The 19,439-nt window shown below is 39.7% G+C and overlaps 1 protein-coding gene across 1 annotated transcript; it reads right to left on the reverse strand.

Annotated features, from left to right (window-relative positions):
• Positions 1-1,105: 1,105 nt before the first annotated feature.
• On the reverse strand, positions 1,106-19,091 carry si:ch73-140j24.4 (uncharacterized). Its single transcript, XM_051872914.1, has 4 exons — positions 18,305-19,091; positions 17,931-17,985; positions 13,440-13,601; positions 1,106-1,318 (listed from the first exon to the last, which is right to left on the reverse strand). Exons 1-4 carry the CDS (start codon positions 18,364-18,366, stop codon positions 1,106-1,108), a joined length of 492 nt encoding a protein of 163 aa, XP_051728874.1. The 5' UTR covers positions 18,367-19,091.
• Positions 19,092-19,439: the final 348 nt, after the last annotated feature.

Below are 19,439 nucleotides of genomic sequence, written 5' to 3' on the forward strand. Positions count from 1 at the left end.
AGCGTTAATTTTTTTGACAAAACTTCTTTGCACTTAGTTTAGTATTTCAGATGCCTTTTTAAAAGACTACAATTGAAAAATGTATATAAATTCAACCCGCCAAAGTGGCTGCTGAAATCCACTCGCATGTATGTGGCAGGTTGGGGGGTGTTAATGTCAAGCCCTAATTATCTTCATTGTTTTGTGGATTAATAAAAGTACTGCTCTAGATCCCTCTCCTCTTCATTTGTTGACTCAACTGTGACACATACTAAACACTGGCATCACGAATCATGAAATGTAACATTTTGGTATGAACTACTGAAATGTTGGTATTTTGACAACACTATATGTAACTACTTGCCATTCAGAGATTTTTTTTTTTTTTAAATTAGGGCAGCATGGATATACATTTAGATAAAGTATTTAGCTTTTTTGACCAATTGTTTTCTCTCAAGTCACCATTATTTATATGGCGCTTTATACAATACAGATTGTTTCAAAGCAGCTTTACAGTGATGAAAAGGAAAATAGTGATTTAATGATGCAAACAATTCAATTCTGTTGTAAAGCAGCTCTTAAAAGAACATAGTAAACAGTCATTATTCAGATGAAATCACTTCATTGTTGATTCAGTAGAGTTCAAACCTCTCTTCACTAGACTTTATCAATGTGGGCTCAGCCTGTGATTGCTCTGAGCAAGAAATAGCAGGAAAAGATATTACTGTGTCTGAAGGGGCTCTTCTCAATATTGCTTGAATTCCTTTGCTAATACTTTATCAAATAGTTCATTTTAAATTTTAAATGCTTTTTTGTACCATTTTTTTGTCTTGGTGATTCAGGGAAAATATTGTATTTTTGACCCTCATTTATTCTATTAATTTTAGATTCTATAGGGAGCAAGTTTTTATGGATTGTTTTCTCATCCCACTCCTAAAGACTGTGCTTATATGCTGTGTTCCTGTTTATATTCGGCCCACACCACAGCCTAGATGTAGAAAAGAGATGTAGCAAAGCTAGACTCTAAATTTATAAAAATGTATACTAAAGCATAATTTCACTTAGTAAATTAATTATGTGAAGTGTCTATTTGAACTGGTACCAAAAATATGCAAGGAGAATAAGATTAAGAACATGGTGACTGAATTGTGACCTGTACAATCTCCTCGAATACGTCCTGCAGTGGAGAGATCTGTACATGCAGGCTTTCTGCATGTGCTTTGGCATATGCCACTTCCCGCTGGAGCTGCAGAAGGTCTTCAGCTGCAGCACACAGCTCTGTATCATACTGCTGTACTGTTTGCTCCAACTCCTGCTGCTCCTCCTGCAGGGACTGCAGCTGCACACACAGATATAGAGAAACACAAAGTAAAATACAGAAACAAATGACAGCAACTAAAATATTAATGACTATTATTTTAGTGATGTATTATTTGTATCCCAAACCACGTGTAAATAGTGGTAGACTGTATGTATCCAATTCTAATACTAATATTTCAGTATAGGGCCATCACTGCAATATTTTTATTGTGTAATTTCTGTGTGTATATTGTATTGGGAATTCAACAGAAACTCCACCAAACCCCTACCCTAACCTACAAAAATTAACAATACTTAACCATAGTTTTAACATGGTATTTGTAGTAAAACCATAGCAATCAAAATCATATTACAGATATGGTTAGTACAATATCATTAAAACCATGTTTACTAAATGGATAATACATTATTTCTAGTAGGTTACCATTGTTTCAAAACCATGTGTAAAAACGTCTCGGATTATGACTGCAACCCTTGTTCCCTGAGAAGGGAACGAGACGCTGCGTCATCTTGACGACACTTTGGGGAGCGACTTTCGGCATGCAAGCATCTGAAGCACATGTGAAACTAGACCAACTCAGTGACATGGCATGTGACAACGTTCATGGAAGCTATAAAGAGATGCTTGTTGTGTTGTCTTGACAACACTTTGGATGCCTGTCCTAGTGTGAATCTGTCCAGGCACAGCTTAGAATGAGACGACCTGTGCGCCTGGCGATAAGGAAGATGCAGACTATAAAATCTCATGAAGGTATGCGGAGTAGCCCAGCCCGCCGCATCAGGTAATTCTTGCAGGGAGACCCCCGAGAGCAGAGCTTTAGAAGACGCCATACTTCTATTTGAATGAGCTCTTGCAGAGAGAGGTGAAGGCATACCGCGCACCTGCTAGGCCAAAGAAATTGCCTCGACAATCCAATTGCTGATTGTCTGCTTGGAGGCCAGGGATCCTTTCCTGGGCGACCTGAAACATACTAACAACTGGTCTGACTTCCTCTAGCGAGAAGACCTCTGAAAATACAACTCTATGACCCGAACAGGGCAGAGTAAATGAAGTCTCTCTTCTTCTGCCGACACATGTGGTGGAGGATAGAAGGCCTGAAAAATGGTAGACCTAGCAACATTAGAGGGCACCTTAGGCACGTAGCCAGATCTAGGGTGTAAGATAGCTTTCACCCTCCTAGGAGCAAATTCCAAGCAGGGAGGAAAAATAGAAAAAGCTTGAAGGTCCCCAACTCTCTTGAGGGACATAATGGCCAGCAGAAAAGCTATCTTTAGCGTGAGAATTTTCTCAGACACTGACTCAAGCAGTTCGAAAGAAGCCAGGGATAACCCTTTGAGAACCACGGCCAGATCTCAGGCTGAGACTCTGGTACGAGTTGCAGGCCTCATCCTCCATGCCCTACGGAGGAACTGTACAACCTGGTCAGTACGACCATCACTTAACAGATGGAGCTCTAGAGTTGAGTATAGTCTTGATCACTCCGGCTGAGAGACCAGCCTCTAGGTACTGGGCCCCCTCAGGAGCCAGACCCACCGTTTCCACAGCTCTGGACTGGGGTGATATATTGTGCCCCCTGCCTGAGAAAGCAGGTCCCTCCTGATGGGAATCTCCCAAGGAAGGCTCACCAGAAGTGACACGATGTCTGAGAACCAGAACGTAGCTACCAAGAACATAGCTACCAAGAGGAGACTGACCCCGTCCCGACAGACCCTCTCTAGAACTCCTAGGAGCAGAGCGATCAGGGGAAATGCATACAAACGTAGCCTCAGCCACATCTGCACCATGGCGTCCAGCCCCAGGGGAGATGGAGGCATGAGAAAGAACCATAGCGGACAGTGAGTTGTCTCTTGAGATGTGAATAGATCCACTTTTGCTGAGCCAAACCTCTCTCAAAATGACTCCACCGTTTCAGGGTGGAGCCTCCATTCCCCGGGCCCCTGCCTCGACAGGATGTCTGCTCCCAAACTCTGGTTATCGGGGACATAAATTGCATAGAGACAACAGTTTCCCCTGGGACCACAGGAGGATCTGGTGCGCCAGTCTGCAAAGAGGGCGTGACCTCAGACCCCCCTGATGATTTATATAGGCGGCCACCGACATGTCGTCTGAACGAAGTAGAACGTGGTGGCCCCTGAGGTCTGGGGGGAAGCTCCACAGACCTCTGAATACAGCCAGTATCTCCAGGCAATTTATGTGCCACGAAAGATGGTCCCCCCATATACGCCTTGAAAATTGGCCATCCATGACATCGCCCAAGCCCGTCTGTCGAGACGATTTTCCGGCGACACGGTGCTCCCAGCACTGGGCCTTGGGACAGAAACCGAGGCCTTTTCCATATCGCCAGGGAACAAAGACTTCTGCGCGTAACCCTGATCATATGGAACGGATTTCCCCTCGGGGAAAACTCCTTGGATTTCAACCACCACTGCAGGGGTTTCATGTGCAGGAGGCCAAAAGGTATAACACTGTACGCAGCTGCCATGAGCCAGAGTAGCCTCTGAAAATGCTTTACACTGATGGCCTGGCCTAGCTTTATCCTGGACACTGGCCTGGATGGTCTCGATACGTGCAGGAGACAGTTGTGCCTGCATCGTAATCGAGTCCCATACCACCCCCAAGAACATAGTTCTCTGAGAAGGTGTCTCTTTTTTGTCTTGAGTCTCAACCCCAGGCGTTTTATATGGCCAAGGACGATATCTCGATGCCGAACTGCCACCTCTTGAGACTGAGCCAGTATGAGGCAGTCATCAATGTAATTCAACACACGGATGCCCTGGAGTCTCAGCGGAGCCAGAGCTGCATCCATGCATTTGGTAAATGTGTGAGGGGAGAGAGCTAGGCCAAATGGAAGAACCTGATATTGGAACGCTTTTTCCCCGAAAGCGAACCTCAGGAACTTCCTGTGTGAAGGAAGGACGGAAATGCGTCCTTTAGATTTATCGCGACAAACCAGTCCTCAGACCTGATTTGACTCACGATAATAGGGATAGTCAACATCTTGAACCTGAATCTTCTCAGAGAACGGTTCAAATCCCACAGATCTACGCTGGGACGCAACACCCCATCCTTCTTTGGAACAATGAAGTAGCGGCTGTAAAACCCGCTCGGGATGAGGAGTGCATTCTATGGCCAAAAAAGAGTGAACTTCCTGTTCCAACACCTGATCCTGCACTGGGTCGACGGAAGGCCAGACCCCCTTTGTTGAATTTTGGGGGGAGAGACCTGAACTGTAGTCTGTACCCTTTTTCTACAGTATGCAGGACCCACTGAGATAAGTTCGGAAGACCTTTCCACGCTTCGAGAAAATCTATTATGGGAATCGGCCTCTCGAAGCCAACTTCGGGTGTTTTGTTTACTTTGACTTTGCTATCCTGAAGAGAATGACCGAAAATAACTGATTTTTTCGGTTCGACTTTCGATGTGTGGATGTGAGCACTGCATGGTCGCAAGCTTTTCAGGCAGACACTGCAGCGTGCATTTGCTGGAAACCAATGTGTCCCGAAGCGCACTGGACAGTGGGATACAAACATCAATTTCCTGAGGGCTCCGTGGAGGGGCAAAATTCAGTCCTCAGATCCTTCAGTCCTCAGATCCTTTTTTCTGTGGTGGAGGCTTTGGGCGAAAGTGCTGCTTAGGGCCCCGTGATCTTTGTGGCGGGGTTCACTCAGCAACACTCTCCTTATTTTGCTGGCGATAGGAGGAGCTCGAGGATGGCTGAGGCTGCTCCCTGGCAGCAGCCCCTTGGGACCCAGACCAGCGAGGCAGATATTTTTTAAATGTGGCTGATTGCTTCTTCGCCTCCTGGAACCTCTTCCACACAAGCATCTTTTCCAGATAATTTACAGGCTGTACAGCCAATGCCAAATAGCAGTTGTGCAGCTTTTCCTAGGCGCTCAGAGTTTGGAGCACAGCTGTGCAACAGCTGAAAAGAAGACTAATTTATACATTTGTAAAGCAACTTTTTACCCTGTGCAACTGTGGGAGAAATAGCACAAGCCAATATATGCATGCTGCTGAGTGAGAAAACAAACTGTTGCATAGGCAAATATGCATATATCTGCACATATGAATGAACATAGACAGGACAAGATAGGACACCATGCTGAATAGCTTAGCTCTAGTGGCCTGTGACTATGTGTGCCTTGGTTACCATGCCGAATGGCTTCGCTCAAGAAATGAGCACTGTGTATTCTCATTAACAGTAGATATACATTGCAAGCTGATAGAAATGAGAAACCCAGTAACCACCTGAACATATATTATATTATAATTAAATCATTTGACACCGGTTTCACAGACAAGGCTTAAGCTAGTCCTAGACTAAAATGCGTGTTTGAGCTGTTTTAACTGAAAGCAACTTGTACTGACATATCTTAAAATATGTCAGTGCCATTGTTTTATCTCAAGATGCACACCAGTAATGTTATTTTCTAGTGTACGTTTATAAAAGCTACATAAATATCCTAATTGAACTAAGGCTTAATCCTGGCTTAGGCTAAGCCCTGTCTGTGAAACCGGGCCCTGATGTATCATTGGAGATACTTGATGATCATTAGTGATACTTGATGATCCTGATGCTGCGCTGCTGCTGAAATCAACCACACACATTAAGCATAGCTAATGAAAACATTGTCCTTGGAAATAAATGATTGCGTCATTATGCAGTTATGCAGCTAAACATGGTAGCCCCGTTGAAAGCGCAAATGCTTTCACTTTAACCTTTTCTCATATCCGTAGCTTAGATGGCGTATCCTCACAGCAATAGACCACATAGACCACTTGCTGCTGCATAAACACAATTGCATAACGCTGCAGCTTATATACTTAGTAAATCACTCCACATACTGTTAAACATGACGCTTAGTTTAAACTGTTATGATTGCTCATTTAAAAATTAATAGGCAAACCACGCAATACACACAGAGATATGGAGTTAAAGAGTGTTCACTTATCTTAGATGTTGATTTCAGATGCTTTCTGAAAGCGTGCTGCAGACTGCTAACAGCAAATACTACCAATATTTGAATATCGAGCCACAGCTCATTGGCTGCTAATGCACAGCAACCAATCAGCTGTGTTATGTAGATAACGATGTGATCACTACCAAATTGAGTTAAGGACATATCAGCCTGCACCATCTAGAGTTTCATGACAGAACTTATTTATTCTGACAACAATTTTTTTTTAATAAGACTATTTATATATTACCTTTTTGTGCACTCTCCTGTGGTGGTTTGTTTTAATTCAGTGCTCCTTTCTTGGTTGATTCCTTTTTGCTAGATTTTTCTTCTCCTTGGGTTTTGTTTAGTTTCTGGTATAGTTTTGCCCTGCCATTGGCAGATTTTATTTCCCGCCTAGTTGGTTGTAGTTTGGGCCCTTTTGTGTTTTTGGGCCCAGATTTGATTTGTTTGTTTTTTTCACTCATATACCCCCGGTTTCACAGAAAATGAGCACGTTTACATGCACACCACTAAGCTGATAACTCACAAATATCAGCTTATTGAAATAACCAGTTTTCCTCATTTACATGCAAACCAGTAAACTGACAACGCAAGTAAACCGTGTTTACATGACTTTATTAATAAATCGGGTTATTTCCCTGTAGTGACGTCAAAAAATAATAATTTGCGTATCTGACTCAGAGTATTTCATATGTTATGTCAGTTGTGATGTTAAATAAAGCTTGCAACATGTCAGCAAGAAACTTGCGGCTCATATATTATTCTCTCATGCAGTTACACATGCAGCATTTTGACTGAACCACTTCTACTTCTACTGCACGAGAGAGAGATGAGAACACATTTTTACAATTTTTTGGGTCTTGAAAGAGTCTGCGTTTGTGATATTTCCTTCTTCCTTTCCTGCAAAATGACTGCTCTGTTTGGATGCGTTTAAATCTGCACTAAGGATGCGTTTCTGTCACGTATCACACATGTGCACTTCAATAAGCTGACAGAAAGCAGGTTAATGCGTTTACATGCCGTGCAAAATCGGGGTAAGAGGCAAAAAACTACCTGTTCCGACCGGTTTATGCTTAAGCCGTTTATGACCTTACTCCGATAAAAGAAAATGGGTTACCTCGTTTACATGACGATTATGCTTAATAAGCTGACATTGAACATGGTCATGTAAATGCAGTTCTATATTTTATAACAATTTATTAATAAGTTCTCAGCTGGTAAAAATACCATTATATGTTCTCATATACAATAAGCGAATGTAGCACAGCACACAGAATTGTTTTGGATGTTTGGTAAGTTCAGTGCTCGCTCCTCTTCTATTCTCCATTTACACAACCTTGCTGGGCATGATCATAGAGATACATGGCTTCTCCTACCACTGCTATGCAGATGATACGCAGCACTATTTATCATTTTAACCTGATGACCCCAATGTCTCAGCTCATAACTCTGCCTGCCTTTCAGACATCTTTGCTTGGAACAGGGGTATCCAATCCTGCTCCTGCCACTTTCCTGCAGAGATTAGCTCCAACACACCTGCCTGGAAGTTTCTAGTGATTCTAAAGACCTTGATTAGCTGGTTCTGGTGTGTATAATTAGGGCTAGAACTAAACTCTGCTGGATAGTGGCCCTCCAGGAGCAGATCTGGACACCCCTTGATTGGATGAAGAAGCATCATCTCTAGCTCATGCTTGTGAAGATTTAGCTCCTTGTAATCGCTACAAACCTGTCAGTTGACTACAAAATTACTGTGAACCTGGGATCTACAACACTAAGTCCAACCAGAACAGCAATAAATTTGGGGGTAGTATTCGACGACCCACTCAGATTTTCCACTCACATTTCAACAATGGCCCATTCATGCAGATTCACACTTTACAACATCAGGAAAATTAGACCCTTCCTATCAGAATATGTGGCTAAGCTTCTCGTCCAAGCTCTTGTCATTTCCAAGAATGGACTTCTGCAACGCTCTACTGGCAACGCTCTACTGGTCTTCCAGCCAGCATGACTAAACCTCTGCAGATGATCCAGAACGTGCCAGTATGTCTGGTTTTCAATCAGCCAAAAAGAACCCATGTCACACCCATCCTGAATTCACACCACTGGCTCCCAGTTTTGGACAGAATCAAATTTAAGGTTTTGCCTACAAGTATAGGCAATACATATACATATACCTACAAGTATATGCTCCCTCTAGGGCTGGGCGATAAACCGATTTTACGTAGTTTACGTCCACTTGTTTGAATGAAAATCGGTTTTCTCTTTGACATCCGCTGACGCTCCCCTCTGGGATCCCGTAGTTCCGAATTAGCTCAGCCCCTTTCCGGAGCGTTTGCCATAGACATACACAAACAACATGGCAGTGAGCAGGGAAGAACTTGTTCCTAAGAAAGACACAGTGTCATTCGTAATTTGGAATTGGTTCGGTTTTGCGGCGCCAAACGCAGAACAAACAACACCCCACTGCAAAGTGTTGCTTGAAGTCTGTTGCTAGCAAAGGTAGCAGTACGACCAATTTACTGCAGCACCTCAAACAGAGGCATTCTGCCGAGTGGGAGAGATGTTGCGCCCTACGAAATGAACAAGACCGCGGCAGCACAAACACACCTGCCAAAAAACAACCTACAGTCTTACAAACATTTACAAACTGTAACCGGTACAATAAGAAAGGGGCCCGGTGGAAAGCGATCACAGATGCAGTCACAATGTATATTGCAAAAGATATGGTGCCCATATATACTGTGGAAAAGCCAGGGTTTATTCACATGCTGAAAGTTTTGGACTTTTTGGAAAGTTTTTATATAACACTACACGCCAAAGTATCGCTAGGCAGCTGGAAGGGGTTTCGTTTAAATAAGCACTGATATTTATCAAATTATCAAAAAGGGTCACATAATTTTATGTTTATGTCTTCACTGTTTACAATGGCCATCTTGTCTTGTTGTTTCTGATTGCACTTTAACCCCAAGGGGGAAATCCAGATCAAATCCAAGAAGGGAAAATCAAAAGAACATAAAGTTAAAACTTGCTTTGAACAATTTCTTTGTCATCTGCAGATTGATTTTAAGTAGGGGGAAAAAATCTATTTAAATCGTAAATAGGATTTTTTTTGTGAAAAAAAAAAAAAAACTGGGATTTTTTTTAGGCCATACCGCCCAGCCCTAGCTCCCTCCCACCAGCTATGGTCAGAGAATGAGCAACGCCTTGTTGTACATTCACAATTAGGGTTGGGAACTGAAAATCGATTCCAGTTCTAGAATCGGATACTTAAGTTCAGGAATCGGATACTTGTTATAAAATTTCAATTTAAATTCCACCATTGAAGCGCAAGAAGATGCGAAAGAGAACTCAATTCACTGTTTTCTGTACTGGGCACATCCAGAGCGTGCACACAGAAAGCCGCTTCTCATATATTGCACGAATACTGAATTGAACTCTCTTTCGCATCTTCTAGTGCTTGAACGGACAAATACACAAAATTATGTCAAAATATCCTTGTAAACACAGTCAGTTATGTCTTAAGTGAATGTAAACATTTGAGAAAGAAAACGCATAAGTAACAGTATATTGGATCTGTGCATTAAGTCTTAAAGTGACAGCAGCCTAATAAATCTGCTCTGTCATTACCGTTAATCAAAGAACAAAAGAAAAAGAAAATCACTCACTGATCTTGACTGAATACATTTTGTAATTTTAAAAAGTATTAATCTATATTTTATGTATAAAAAGAAAACTATCCAGTGTTATTTTACATTTGATTTCAATTTCTGAACTTTGTTCAGATGTATGTATTTGTGCTATTGTTAATTTGCTTATTTGTTCTTATTGTATTACTGACCTGTATACATGTCTTTAATAATGTTTGAAATTTATATTAGTTAGTCTAGTTTATTAGTTCTTTAGGCTGCTGATTTTTGTTCATGTATTCAGCTGCAACAGAATGTTTTGCAAAAAAAACACTAAATATATATGTTTGATATCTAAATGTTTGATTTTGTTTTACCATATTGCAATCAAAACTGGGAATCAATAATAATCAGAATGGATAAGCAGAATCGGAACTGGAATTGGAAATGCTAAAATTCAAATGATACCCAACCCTTTTCACAACGAGGCACAGTTACTCTCCAAAAGCCTTCATCCTCTCTGTACCTCTCTGGTCGAAAGAGCTGCGAACCTCCACCTGAACTCCTGAGACCATCACATCTTTTAAGAAGCAGCTGAAGACACACCTCTTTCGCAAACACTTAACCACACCAGTGGTGTAGTCGGGGCCATATGCACGTATACACTGTATACTTACTTTTTGCCCAGGGCTGTTTGCGTATTACGACTTCTAAGGATCAGTATTTGCGTATACCCACTTGTTTTTTTGCTTCGAAAGTCCATAATCTATTGTAATGTTAGCTTCCCCTTTCACTGTGTGTCCAATGCTGTTGCGCAAACTTGCGATTCTTTGTTGTAATTGGTGCATTAGCACTTCAATCGTTCTACCTTTTCCCACCCATCATCGACTAAAAAATCCGGCTTGACGGTGCGTGTTCGTGCTGCAGTGAGTGAACTCCGATCAAAGCCGCTCTGTGTTTTGAGCGGTGCATTGAGCAGTTCTCTCACTGCAGCAGACACGGCGTGAGAAATAAGATGGTAAGCGAATAAGACTATTAATTAATTATATACATCATGCGTTCTGAGATTTTTTTTCCCATTATGAACTGAAAAGACCAAATTTTTAGCGCAACTGAAACCCGGTTTATTTAATGCATCATTTGCACGCGAATCATAGGCCTACTCTGAATCCTATCACGCTCCAAAAGTGATAACATTTCCACGAGCCATTCCTATCGTGACACTGATGATAAAATGTGCGATCCATTTGAATTCTATTTAGAGTTAAACACTTTAAAACGCTATAGAGAAAGTCAAACATGATCTAGACTGATGAACAAAATAAACAAAAGACTGATGAAAAGAGGGAAAAACATCATCTTGCGCCAACATTTATTAGAAAGATTTTTAAACTGTTCATAACCCACCCTTACTAGAATTTATCATGTTTTATTGTATTAATTGTGGTAAATTTGGCTAACTTGTAGAATTTATAATCTATTAAGGGAATATATTTTCACTAGATTTATATTACAACTGTGGCATGTTGTAGCTATTGTTTCTATAGACTATATGTGTAGGTTGCTATTTTTCATAACAATGAAAAATGGCATCTGGGTAATAGTACACCACTTATTTTTTTAGGACTACACCACTGCCCCACACCCATATATAAGTGCACTTAAACACACACACAAATCAATTTCTTTGTAGCATTTCTCCCTTTTCTCTAGCTTGCTTTCTAATCTAGTTGTCTAATAAACCTTCCATTGTATATTACAAATATTGTTGACTCTCTGACTAATTGCTTTTGTTCCTCTTTCGTAAGTCGCTTTGGATAAAATTGCTTGCTGAATGCGTAAATGTAAATACGAACAATGCATTAAATAACTTTACCTGTGAACACACTGTGCTTTAATGCCATTTGTATGCTATTAGAGACCCACCAGATGTCCCCAGTAGAAAAGTGTATTAATTGTGTTATCAATTGTGTAATCGTTCAATCCCTAATCATATAGCTTCAGAAAACTTGGAAGTCTTTCCTACGTACACTTGCATCTTATTCATCCAAGGTCTTAGAATTTTAAGACTGGAATACTGCAGTGCTCTTTTGGCTGGCCTTCCTGCCAGCATGACTCTGCCGATGATTCAGAACGCTGTAATGTTGTCTTTAATCAACCAAGAAAAGCTGACATCACAACCCTCTTGGTTTCACTGCACTGGCTACCTGTAATCCGGATGTTAAACTAGGGCTGTGCAATTAATCATATTTTCGATTTCAATTTCGCTATTAAAAGCGCATTAAGCCGCGAAACGGGCGCTGTTCCCTAGGCGGCCACCTGTGCACGCGCTCCGAGACAGTGCGGAATGCGCATAAGCAAAGGGCTTCAGATACGTGCTTAAACAGTCAAATAGCCAACACAAATATATCAAAATGGCGTTTTGGTAAGTATCCTCGTAAATGCAGTCGGTTATGTCTTAAGTGTACACTGAGAAAGTGCGCGTGTATTGCTGCCTTCACGTGCTATCGGAAATTTGATAATTACCACTTCTGAAGTTGTGATACGAGCTCATCGCATTCATGTTGCGAAATGAAAGGGTGTTCATGTGCAGTTTTTACCTAGGAAACTCGTATTTACCATAATTCCGAGACCTCATGAAGGCAGCATAACAGTAGGCTTATATTGGGTCCGTGCAGCTCTTAAAGGGACAACAGCCAACATTAATGACTGCTAAAGTCATTGTTAATCCAACAAGAAAAGACAAAGATAAAATCACTCACTGCTCTTGAATGAAATTTTTTAGTTTTAATTAAGAGATAGTGTATATTTAATGTATACAGCAGTTATTTTACATTTGATTACTTTATTCAATTTCTGTTGGGTATTACTTATCTAAATACCACTGTTAGTACATCTTTGAAAAACCTAAAGCACTGTTTATTTCACTTGTATTTTTGTCTGTTGTTCTGCTTTGTTTGTAATTAGTTTCTTTGTTCTTATTTAATTGTTGACTGTTTATTGTCTTTTGTAGCTGTTTTGAGGACTTTTTACTTACATTGATTAACCTAGTAATAGTTTTTGCTGAAGTATTGATAATTGTGAAATTTCACTGACATTTAAAATTTCTCATATCATGAAATAAGACCACCCACCAACAATCGTGTTAAATAATCGTGATTTCGATATTGACCAAAATAATCGTGCTTATGATTTTTGCCATAATCGAGCAGCCCTATGTTAAACTCAGCTCCTGAAGGGCCACTGCTCAGCAGAGTTTAGTTCTAACCCTAATTAAACACTACTGATCCAGCTAATCAAGGTCTTTAGTAAAAACTTCCAGGCAGGTGTGTTGGAGTTGGCTGGAGCTAAACTCTGCAGGACAGTGGCTCTCCAGGAGCTGAGTTTGACACATGTGCTGTAGATTGCCAATGAAAATTATTGGAGGGGTGAGTAAAAATTACTTTCTGTGGTAGGATATGGATATACATGGATCCTGAGTTATATTTAACCTGGAATATCCCTTTAAACAGGAACATTTCTTCAGAAATCATTTAAACATTTGCTTACCACTTCCCTCTCCTGTTTCTGGAGGTCATAGATCATCTTCAGTTCTTCCTTCAGCTGTGTCTTCCTCTCTTCCAGCTTCTCCATGGTCTCCTGTGTGTTACGGCACAAAGCCTTGACTGTCTGAAGTGTCTCCTCTTCCATATGCACCTCATCCTTCAGACCCTGAGGATATATTCATAAGGATATGTTAACTTGATCTAAATCACTAAACTCATATCCTTTAGCCATCCTGTATGTCATGTAAGTCCTATGACGTTTTGTGCACAATTTCTTCCAACAACTTTTCAAAAAAACTTGGGTGTACCCAAAGTCTAGCGAAAACCAAGTTGATAATTTTTTCTCAACAAAAGCGCTGTGCAAACTGGTCTGAAACATGGAATGTGTCGATTGCGCAATCGATTTTTATTTATTTTATATAGCGCTGTTGTAATTGGGGGAAGAGATTTCTTGTTTATTTTATTTCTATAGCACAATTTAATACAACCATTGTTGCCCAATGTGCTGTACAAAGATAGAAAAATTTATAAATATACAAGAACAACAACAACAACATCACAGAGAATGATTTGAAGTGCTTATGCATTTGAATACAAAATAAGTTAACAAAATATTAGGTTAGAATAATGTGCTCCCATTCTTATCTACTCTGTCAACCTGATGTGTTCATTGAAGTCTGCGAAGTTAAATGCAGACTCGCTTGCTGACAGGATCATCCTTTATGTGAAATCATCCGAAATGGATACCCTTGTGTAAATATGTAACATCTACAGGCAAGTATACAACCATAAAATGTAAGATGTAAGCTGAGGAAAACGTATGACACACCATGCAGGTTTATGATTTAGTTTAAACCACTTAATATAAAGCACATCTCATGTTTAAGACAACTTGGATTGTGCACTTATCCGGGAACAGCTCACTCTTGTGTCTCTATTTTTCAGATGTGTTTGCAACATCAAAGTACATCGATATAAACAATATTGTCCCATCCTGGGGGGAATTAAATTACATTCCGCACACAGAGAAGTTCAGCTCGTGAGTGGTTAAAATAAATTATATTCATTTATTTTGCATGCCAAAAGGCCCGTACCAATGCATCATTCTGCGTACAGGTTTTTCACCATTTTGTTTTGGAGTATCTCTTACATGAGTAATGGGAACCAGTAGCACCAGTGAAGATTTTTCATGATTATATTGTTTTTTTATGATGGAGGGAAATGCTAGCATTACATTAGGCAATTTCTGAGCCTATAGAAGAATGAAATTTCATCATGAATTTCACTGTAACTCTCATCATGTGGTTATTAACTAAAAAAAAAAGTGAAGCCTCAAAAAAGATCTGATTCTAGTTTTTTATATTGCCATACATAAAATGCCATTTTGGGCAGTGGAAACTGGGCAACTTGTGGTTACCATTGTGCTGAAGAGTAAAGTTTGTGCTTAGGTTGTAGGTGCATAAGGAGCCGTTAACACGACACCTTTTTCAACTAAAAACGGAAAAAAATAACAACATAACAACAGCGTTTTAGGGGCCTAAAACACCAACTTTTGAAAACAGGTTTCAAAGTGCAAGTTTTTGAAAACTATACCCTTACCATCTCCATGTAAACAACAAAAATGTATACATGATTATTACGTGTTCAGTCTATAGGTATGTGCGTTTGGTGCGAGTGCTCTGTAAAAGAATGCGTATGTGCGCAGGCATGTAGTCTTTCTTCACAAAGTGACATCACCAACTACTGACTTGGCTTGCATAATACAGTGTTTTTAGTCATTTTAGCGGATCCGTGTTAAAGGGATCATTTTGACAACATTTTCATCTGTACAAAGAAAAAACTTTTCCGTTTTCTTTACACTGTTGTCGTGTAAATGTACCCTAAGAATAAAGACTAGTGTTTGGTATTTCGCTCAATGAGCAATAGTTCTGTTTATTTTATTTTATTTTATTTATTTATTGGTTAAGATTTTATTTATTTTTGGTTAGGGCTGGTTGAAAGAGCTGAAAGAATTGGGAAGTGTGATGGTGAGTTTATGCATGCACTCAAACGTGAGTGTGGGACACCAGGTCCTTGGATGCAGGCTCGTGTTTTACTGAAAGCCATCAGAGGAAGACGGTTGGTGATAACTCCACTCCACTGAATGGTCGAAGGGACGCCATCAGAGGCAGAAGGTGTTGGAAAAACTCCTTCCAGTTGAAAGTAGGAGGTCACTAGGAAGCTGGGAGTTGCTATAGTGTGTCTCGTGAACCAAAGCTCTCTGACTCTTGCATTCAGACAGGGGAGCCACGAATTTAGTGATTCAGGTAGTCAGGCATAATATATATATATATATATATATATATATTTTTTTTTTTTTAATGCATATGTTATGATTATTTTATGATTATTGTAATTCCTTTTCTTTGCAAAGCTCTTTGTGTATGAAATGTGCTATATAAATAAACTTGCTTTGCCTTGCCTTAAAGAATTAGTTCACTTTCAAATGAAAATTACCCCTAGCTTTACTCACCCTCAAGCCATCCTAGGTGTATATGACTTTCTTCTTTCTGATGAACACAATCGGAGAAATATTAATAAATATCCTGATGCATTCGAGCTTTATAATAGCAGTGAGCGAGGATCAACAAGTATGAGCTGAAGAAAGTGTCTCCATCCACATCCATTCATCATAAACATACTCCAACACGGCTCCAGGGGGTTAATAAAGGCCTTCTGAAGCGAAGCGATGTGTTTGTGTAAAAAAAAAATCCATATTTAACAAGTTATGAAGTAAAATATCTAGGTTCTGCCAGACCACCTTTCGTATCCCGGCGTCCCGTCAGTTAAGCTTTTTCCATAAGTTGAATAGGGAAGGCAGAGGACGCAGCGTAAGCTTTTTAAACTGCAAGAGTTTTACACTTTCTTTGTAAGTAGAATACGGAAGGCGGTCTGGCGGAAGCTAGATATTTTACTTCATAACTTGTTAAATATGGATATTTTTTTTACACAAACACATCACTTCGCTTCAGAAGGTCTTTATTAACTCCCCAGATCTGTGTGAAATATGCTTATGATAGATGGATGTGGATGGAGACATTTTCTTAGCTCATACTTGTTGATCCTAGATCACTGCCATAATAAAGCTCGAATACGTCAGGATATTTATTAATATTTCTCAGATTGTGTTCATCAGAAAGAAGAAAGTCATATTCACCTAGGATGGCTTGAGAGTGAGTAAAGCTTGGGGTCATTTTCAATTGAACTAATCCTTTAATGTTAATGAAAATGCTAGTGCTAGTGCAGTGACAAGATTTTTTTTTTTTTTTTTTCAACATCTTTATTGCAAATGTGTGCAATGCTAGTTATAGAAACTTTTTTTAAATGCACAGCATAGCTGAACATTATACACTAACAGGTTTTCCCATTTACTTTAGTGATGAGAAGATTATATTCTGTATTCCATTAATTTTAAAGTTAATATGTTATACTTTCAATAGTCAAATTCCCTGTACATGTTCACATTTGCAGTCTTTGAGATTTTCAGATTAGGAAATCATTATAAAGCAGCCAAAGAGAAATTATGAGAAACAGAAGTCTATCCTCAGTCTTTCCCTCATGTCTATAGATGGACTAGTAGACAGACTGCATTGTTACATGAGAGACTGTCACAAAATGAAATGCTGGTGATGTCAGGGTATGCAGTGTGCGTTATTTTGTGTACTGCAGGGGTGCCACTCGGTGTTATAGAAATGTTACAGATTTATGTAGCTAATGAGAATTGCTAAAATTATAAATATATTTTGAGACATAAAGCACTCTATCCCTCAAAGCCTTGTGTTAATCAAATTCATTATTATGTTTACCATCATTAAGGTCTATACCATTTATGAAACCATAGTTTTTGTTAAAATATTGTGTTTAGTGTTAGTACTGTAATGTAATTTTAAATTATTATGGGATCTCTGTCATGCAATGTTAAAAACTTCCAGAATCTTTAATTTTGTTTAATTACATTTTTCTGTATTTAAAAAATTAATTTATATTTTAATGACAGTGGTGGCAATAAAAAGCACATTTTCCTTAAGGGGTCTCTTTAGCCCCGTTGTACCCTTAACTTATATGTTCTCTTTGGTAAGCTGTATCACACATGTTGCTGATCTCCAACACTAACACACACGCATAAAGAAGACTGGCATGGAACTTATGTATTTTTAGAAAAACATATCACGGTTAAAAATACAGAAGAATGAGGATAAAGTACATTTCACATCAAACGCGATGCAAAAATAAGCAAAACAATAAGCGTCGAATGACTTATTCACACCAAATATAAGTAAGCGTTGAGCTGGAGAGAAGAAAATAACGTCGATACACTAGATAAGAGATTTTTTTGAGAGACACAGCGAAAGGAATTACACGACGTTCTGAAGTGGCAGTAAATGCTCCTCGGTGTAGCTACTTTTTCAGTGCATGTGTTTATAAGCAAGCGCAAAAAAATAACACAGTACGTTACCTTGATTTCGTTATCGTCAGAAGAGTCTTTGACTTGAGCCTGAAGCTCCGTGTCCCTGAAACAATATATAACAAACACGTAATAAAGCCAACATTTATGCAAAATTTCAGTATGATTTTCATGGCTCCGATTTAAGCCCATATGCAAACACAAGATTACTGCAGATATATGTTCAGTGAAATTATGCAATTTGTCAGATGATGTCAGGATGATGAATCACACCTCTACAGTGCATGCAAACATTATTATTTCAGTGCATAATTAACCTCGATGTGCAAGGGTGTTTTTTTAAGTATGTCGTTTAAATCGCATTTCAAAGACTAAGACGGCTTGTAGCTAGATGTATAAAGATAACGAGGCATGCATTCGTGTACCTTGCAGCGGCTGCAGCGCGCGCTCGTGCCGGCCGCAGGCAGTCTAGAATAAAGCGCATCATATTCAAACGTGACACATCATCTGCAGCACATACGTCACACTAGCTGGTCAATACATAGCTTTTAAAATATTAAAAGCTCTATGAAGTGCATGCTGTCAAATAAAGATGTGTGAATGTGAATGAGACGTTCTCCTTGAATCGCTCTCCGCTCTCCTTCAGCTGCGGCGGGAATCACGTGACCACGAGCTCTGGGCTCGTGACAGTGGACACCGCACGAGACAAATCAGAACCTGCCCCATGATACTTGTCCACTGGTGTTGTAGAAGAAGCCCACTCAACACACCTCGAACCTCTAGTGTTCTGCCGCTGTAGGGGGCGCGTCTGTAATATGTACAGCAAGTTTTTTCACTACACAGTCAATAAAATCATGTAATATAGGCCTGCATGGCTGCAGTTGGAAAGATGCAAACTTTATTATCTACTGCCCAATACATTCAGTGTCAATTTAATACACCAAGTGTTTCTTTTTTTTTTTTTTTTTCTTTTTTTCTGATCACTGGAAGTCGCTCTTGGATAGACAGTCCAGAGCATATCACCACGGTTTTCCAGCAGCCTATGTGAGAGGCAGAGCACAAATCTTTAGAGTTCAGAAACGGAACATAATGCATCATCTTTCTCTTAATTCTTTTTTTCATGACATTTAAATGCTACAATTAAAATTAAATGTACACTATAACATTTGACCGACGCTCTAGCGGTTAATAAAACTGCGTGCGTCTTGAGGAAGAACATTGTAGCCGGATCTACTTCACTCTGTATATGACGAGTCACGCAGGTACTGGGCTACTCCGCAGCGGTTGTCGTCCCGCTCGGTCTAAAATAGTCCGATTATAAACACATTAACAATAGGCGTACCGTAGTGATTCAGAATAATACAAAAACACAGTTTGGAAGATGGATTCATGATGTACTCGCACAATATATAAATATTGTAAATCTCGAACAAAAAAGTTACATTGTGTAGAATATCTTTAAAGTTAATTTAAAGGTATGGTAGGCATTTTTTATAAACACTTTTTGTTATACTGGTTGAAACTCTCTTCACATCCTGATAGCAATCAATAGTAGAAGTG

The sequence above is a fragment of the Ctenopharyngodon idella genome, chromosome 2 (genome assembly GCF_019924925.1).
Source record: "Ctenopharyngodon idella isolate HZGC_01 chromosome 2, HZGC01, whole genome shotgun sequence".
NCBI classification, from domain to species: Eukaryota; Metazoa; Chordata; class Actinopteri; order Cypriniformes; family Xenocyprididae; genus Ctenopharyngodon; species Ctenopharyngodon idella.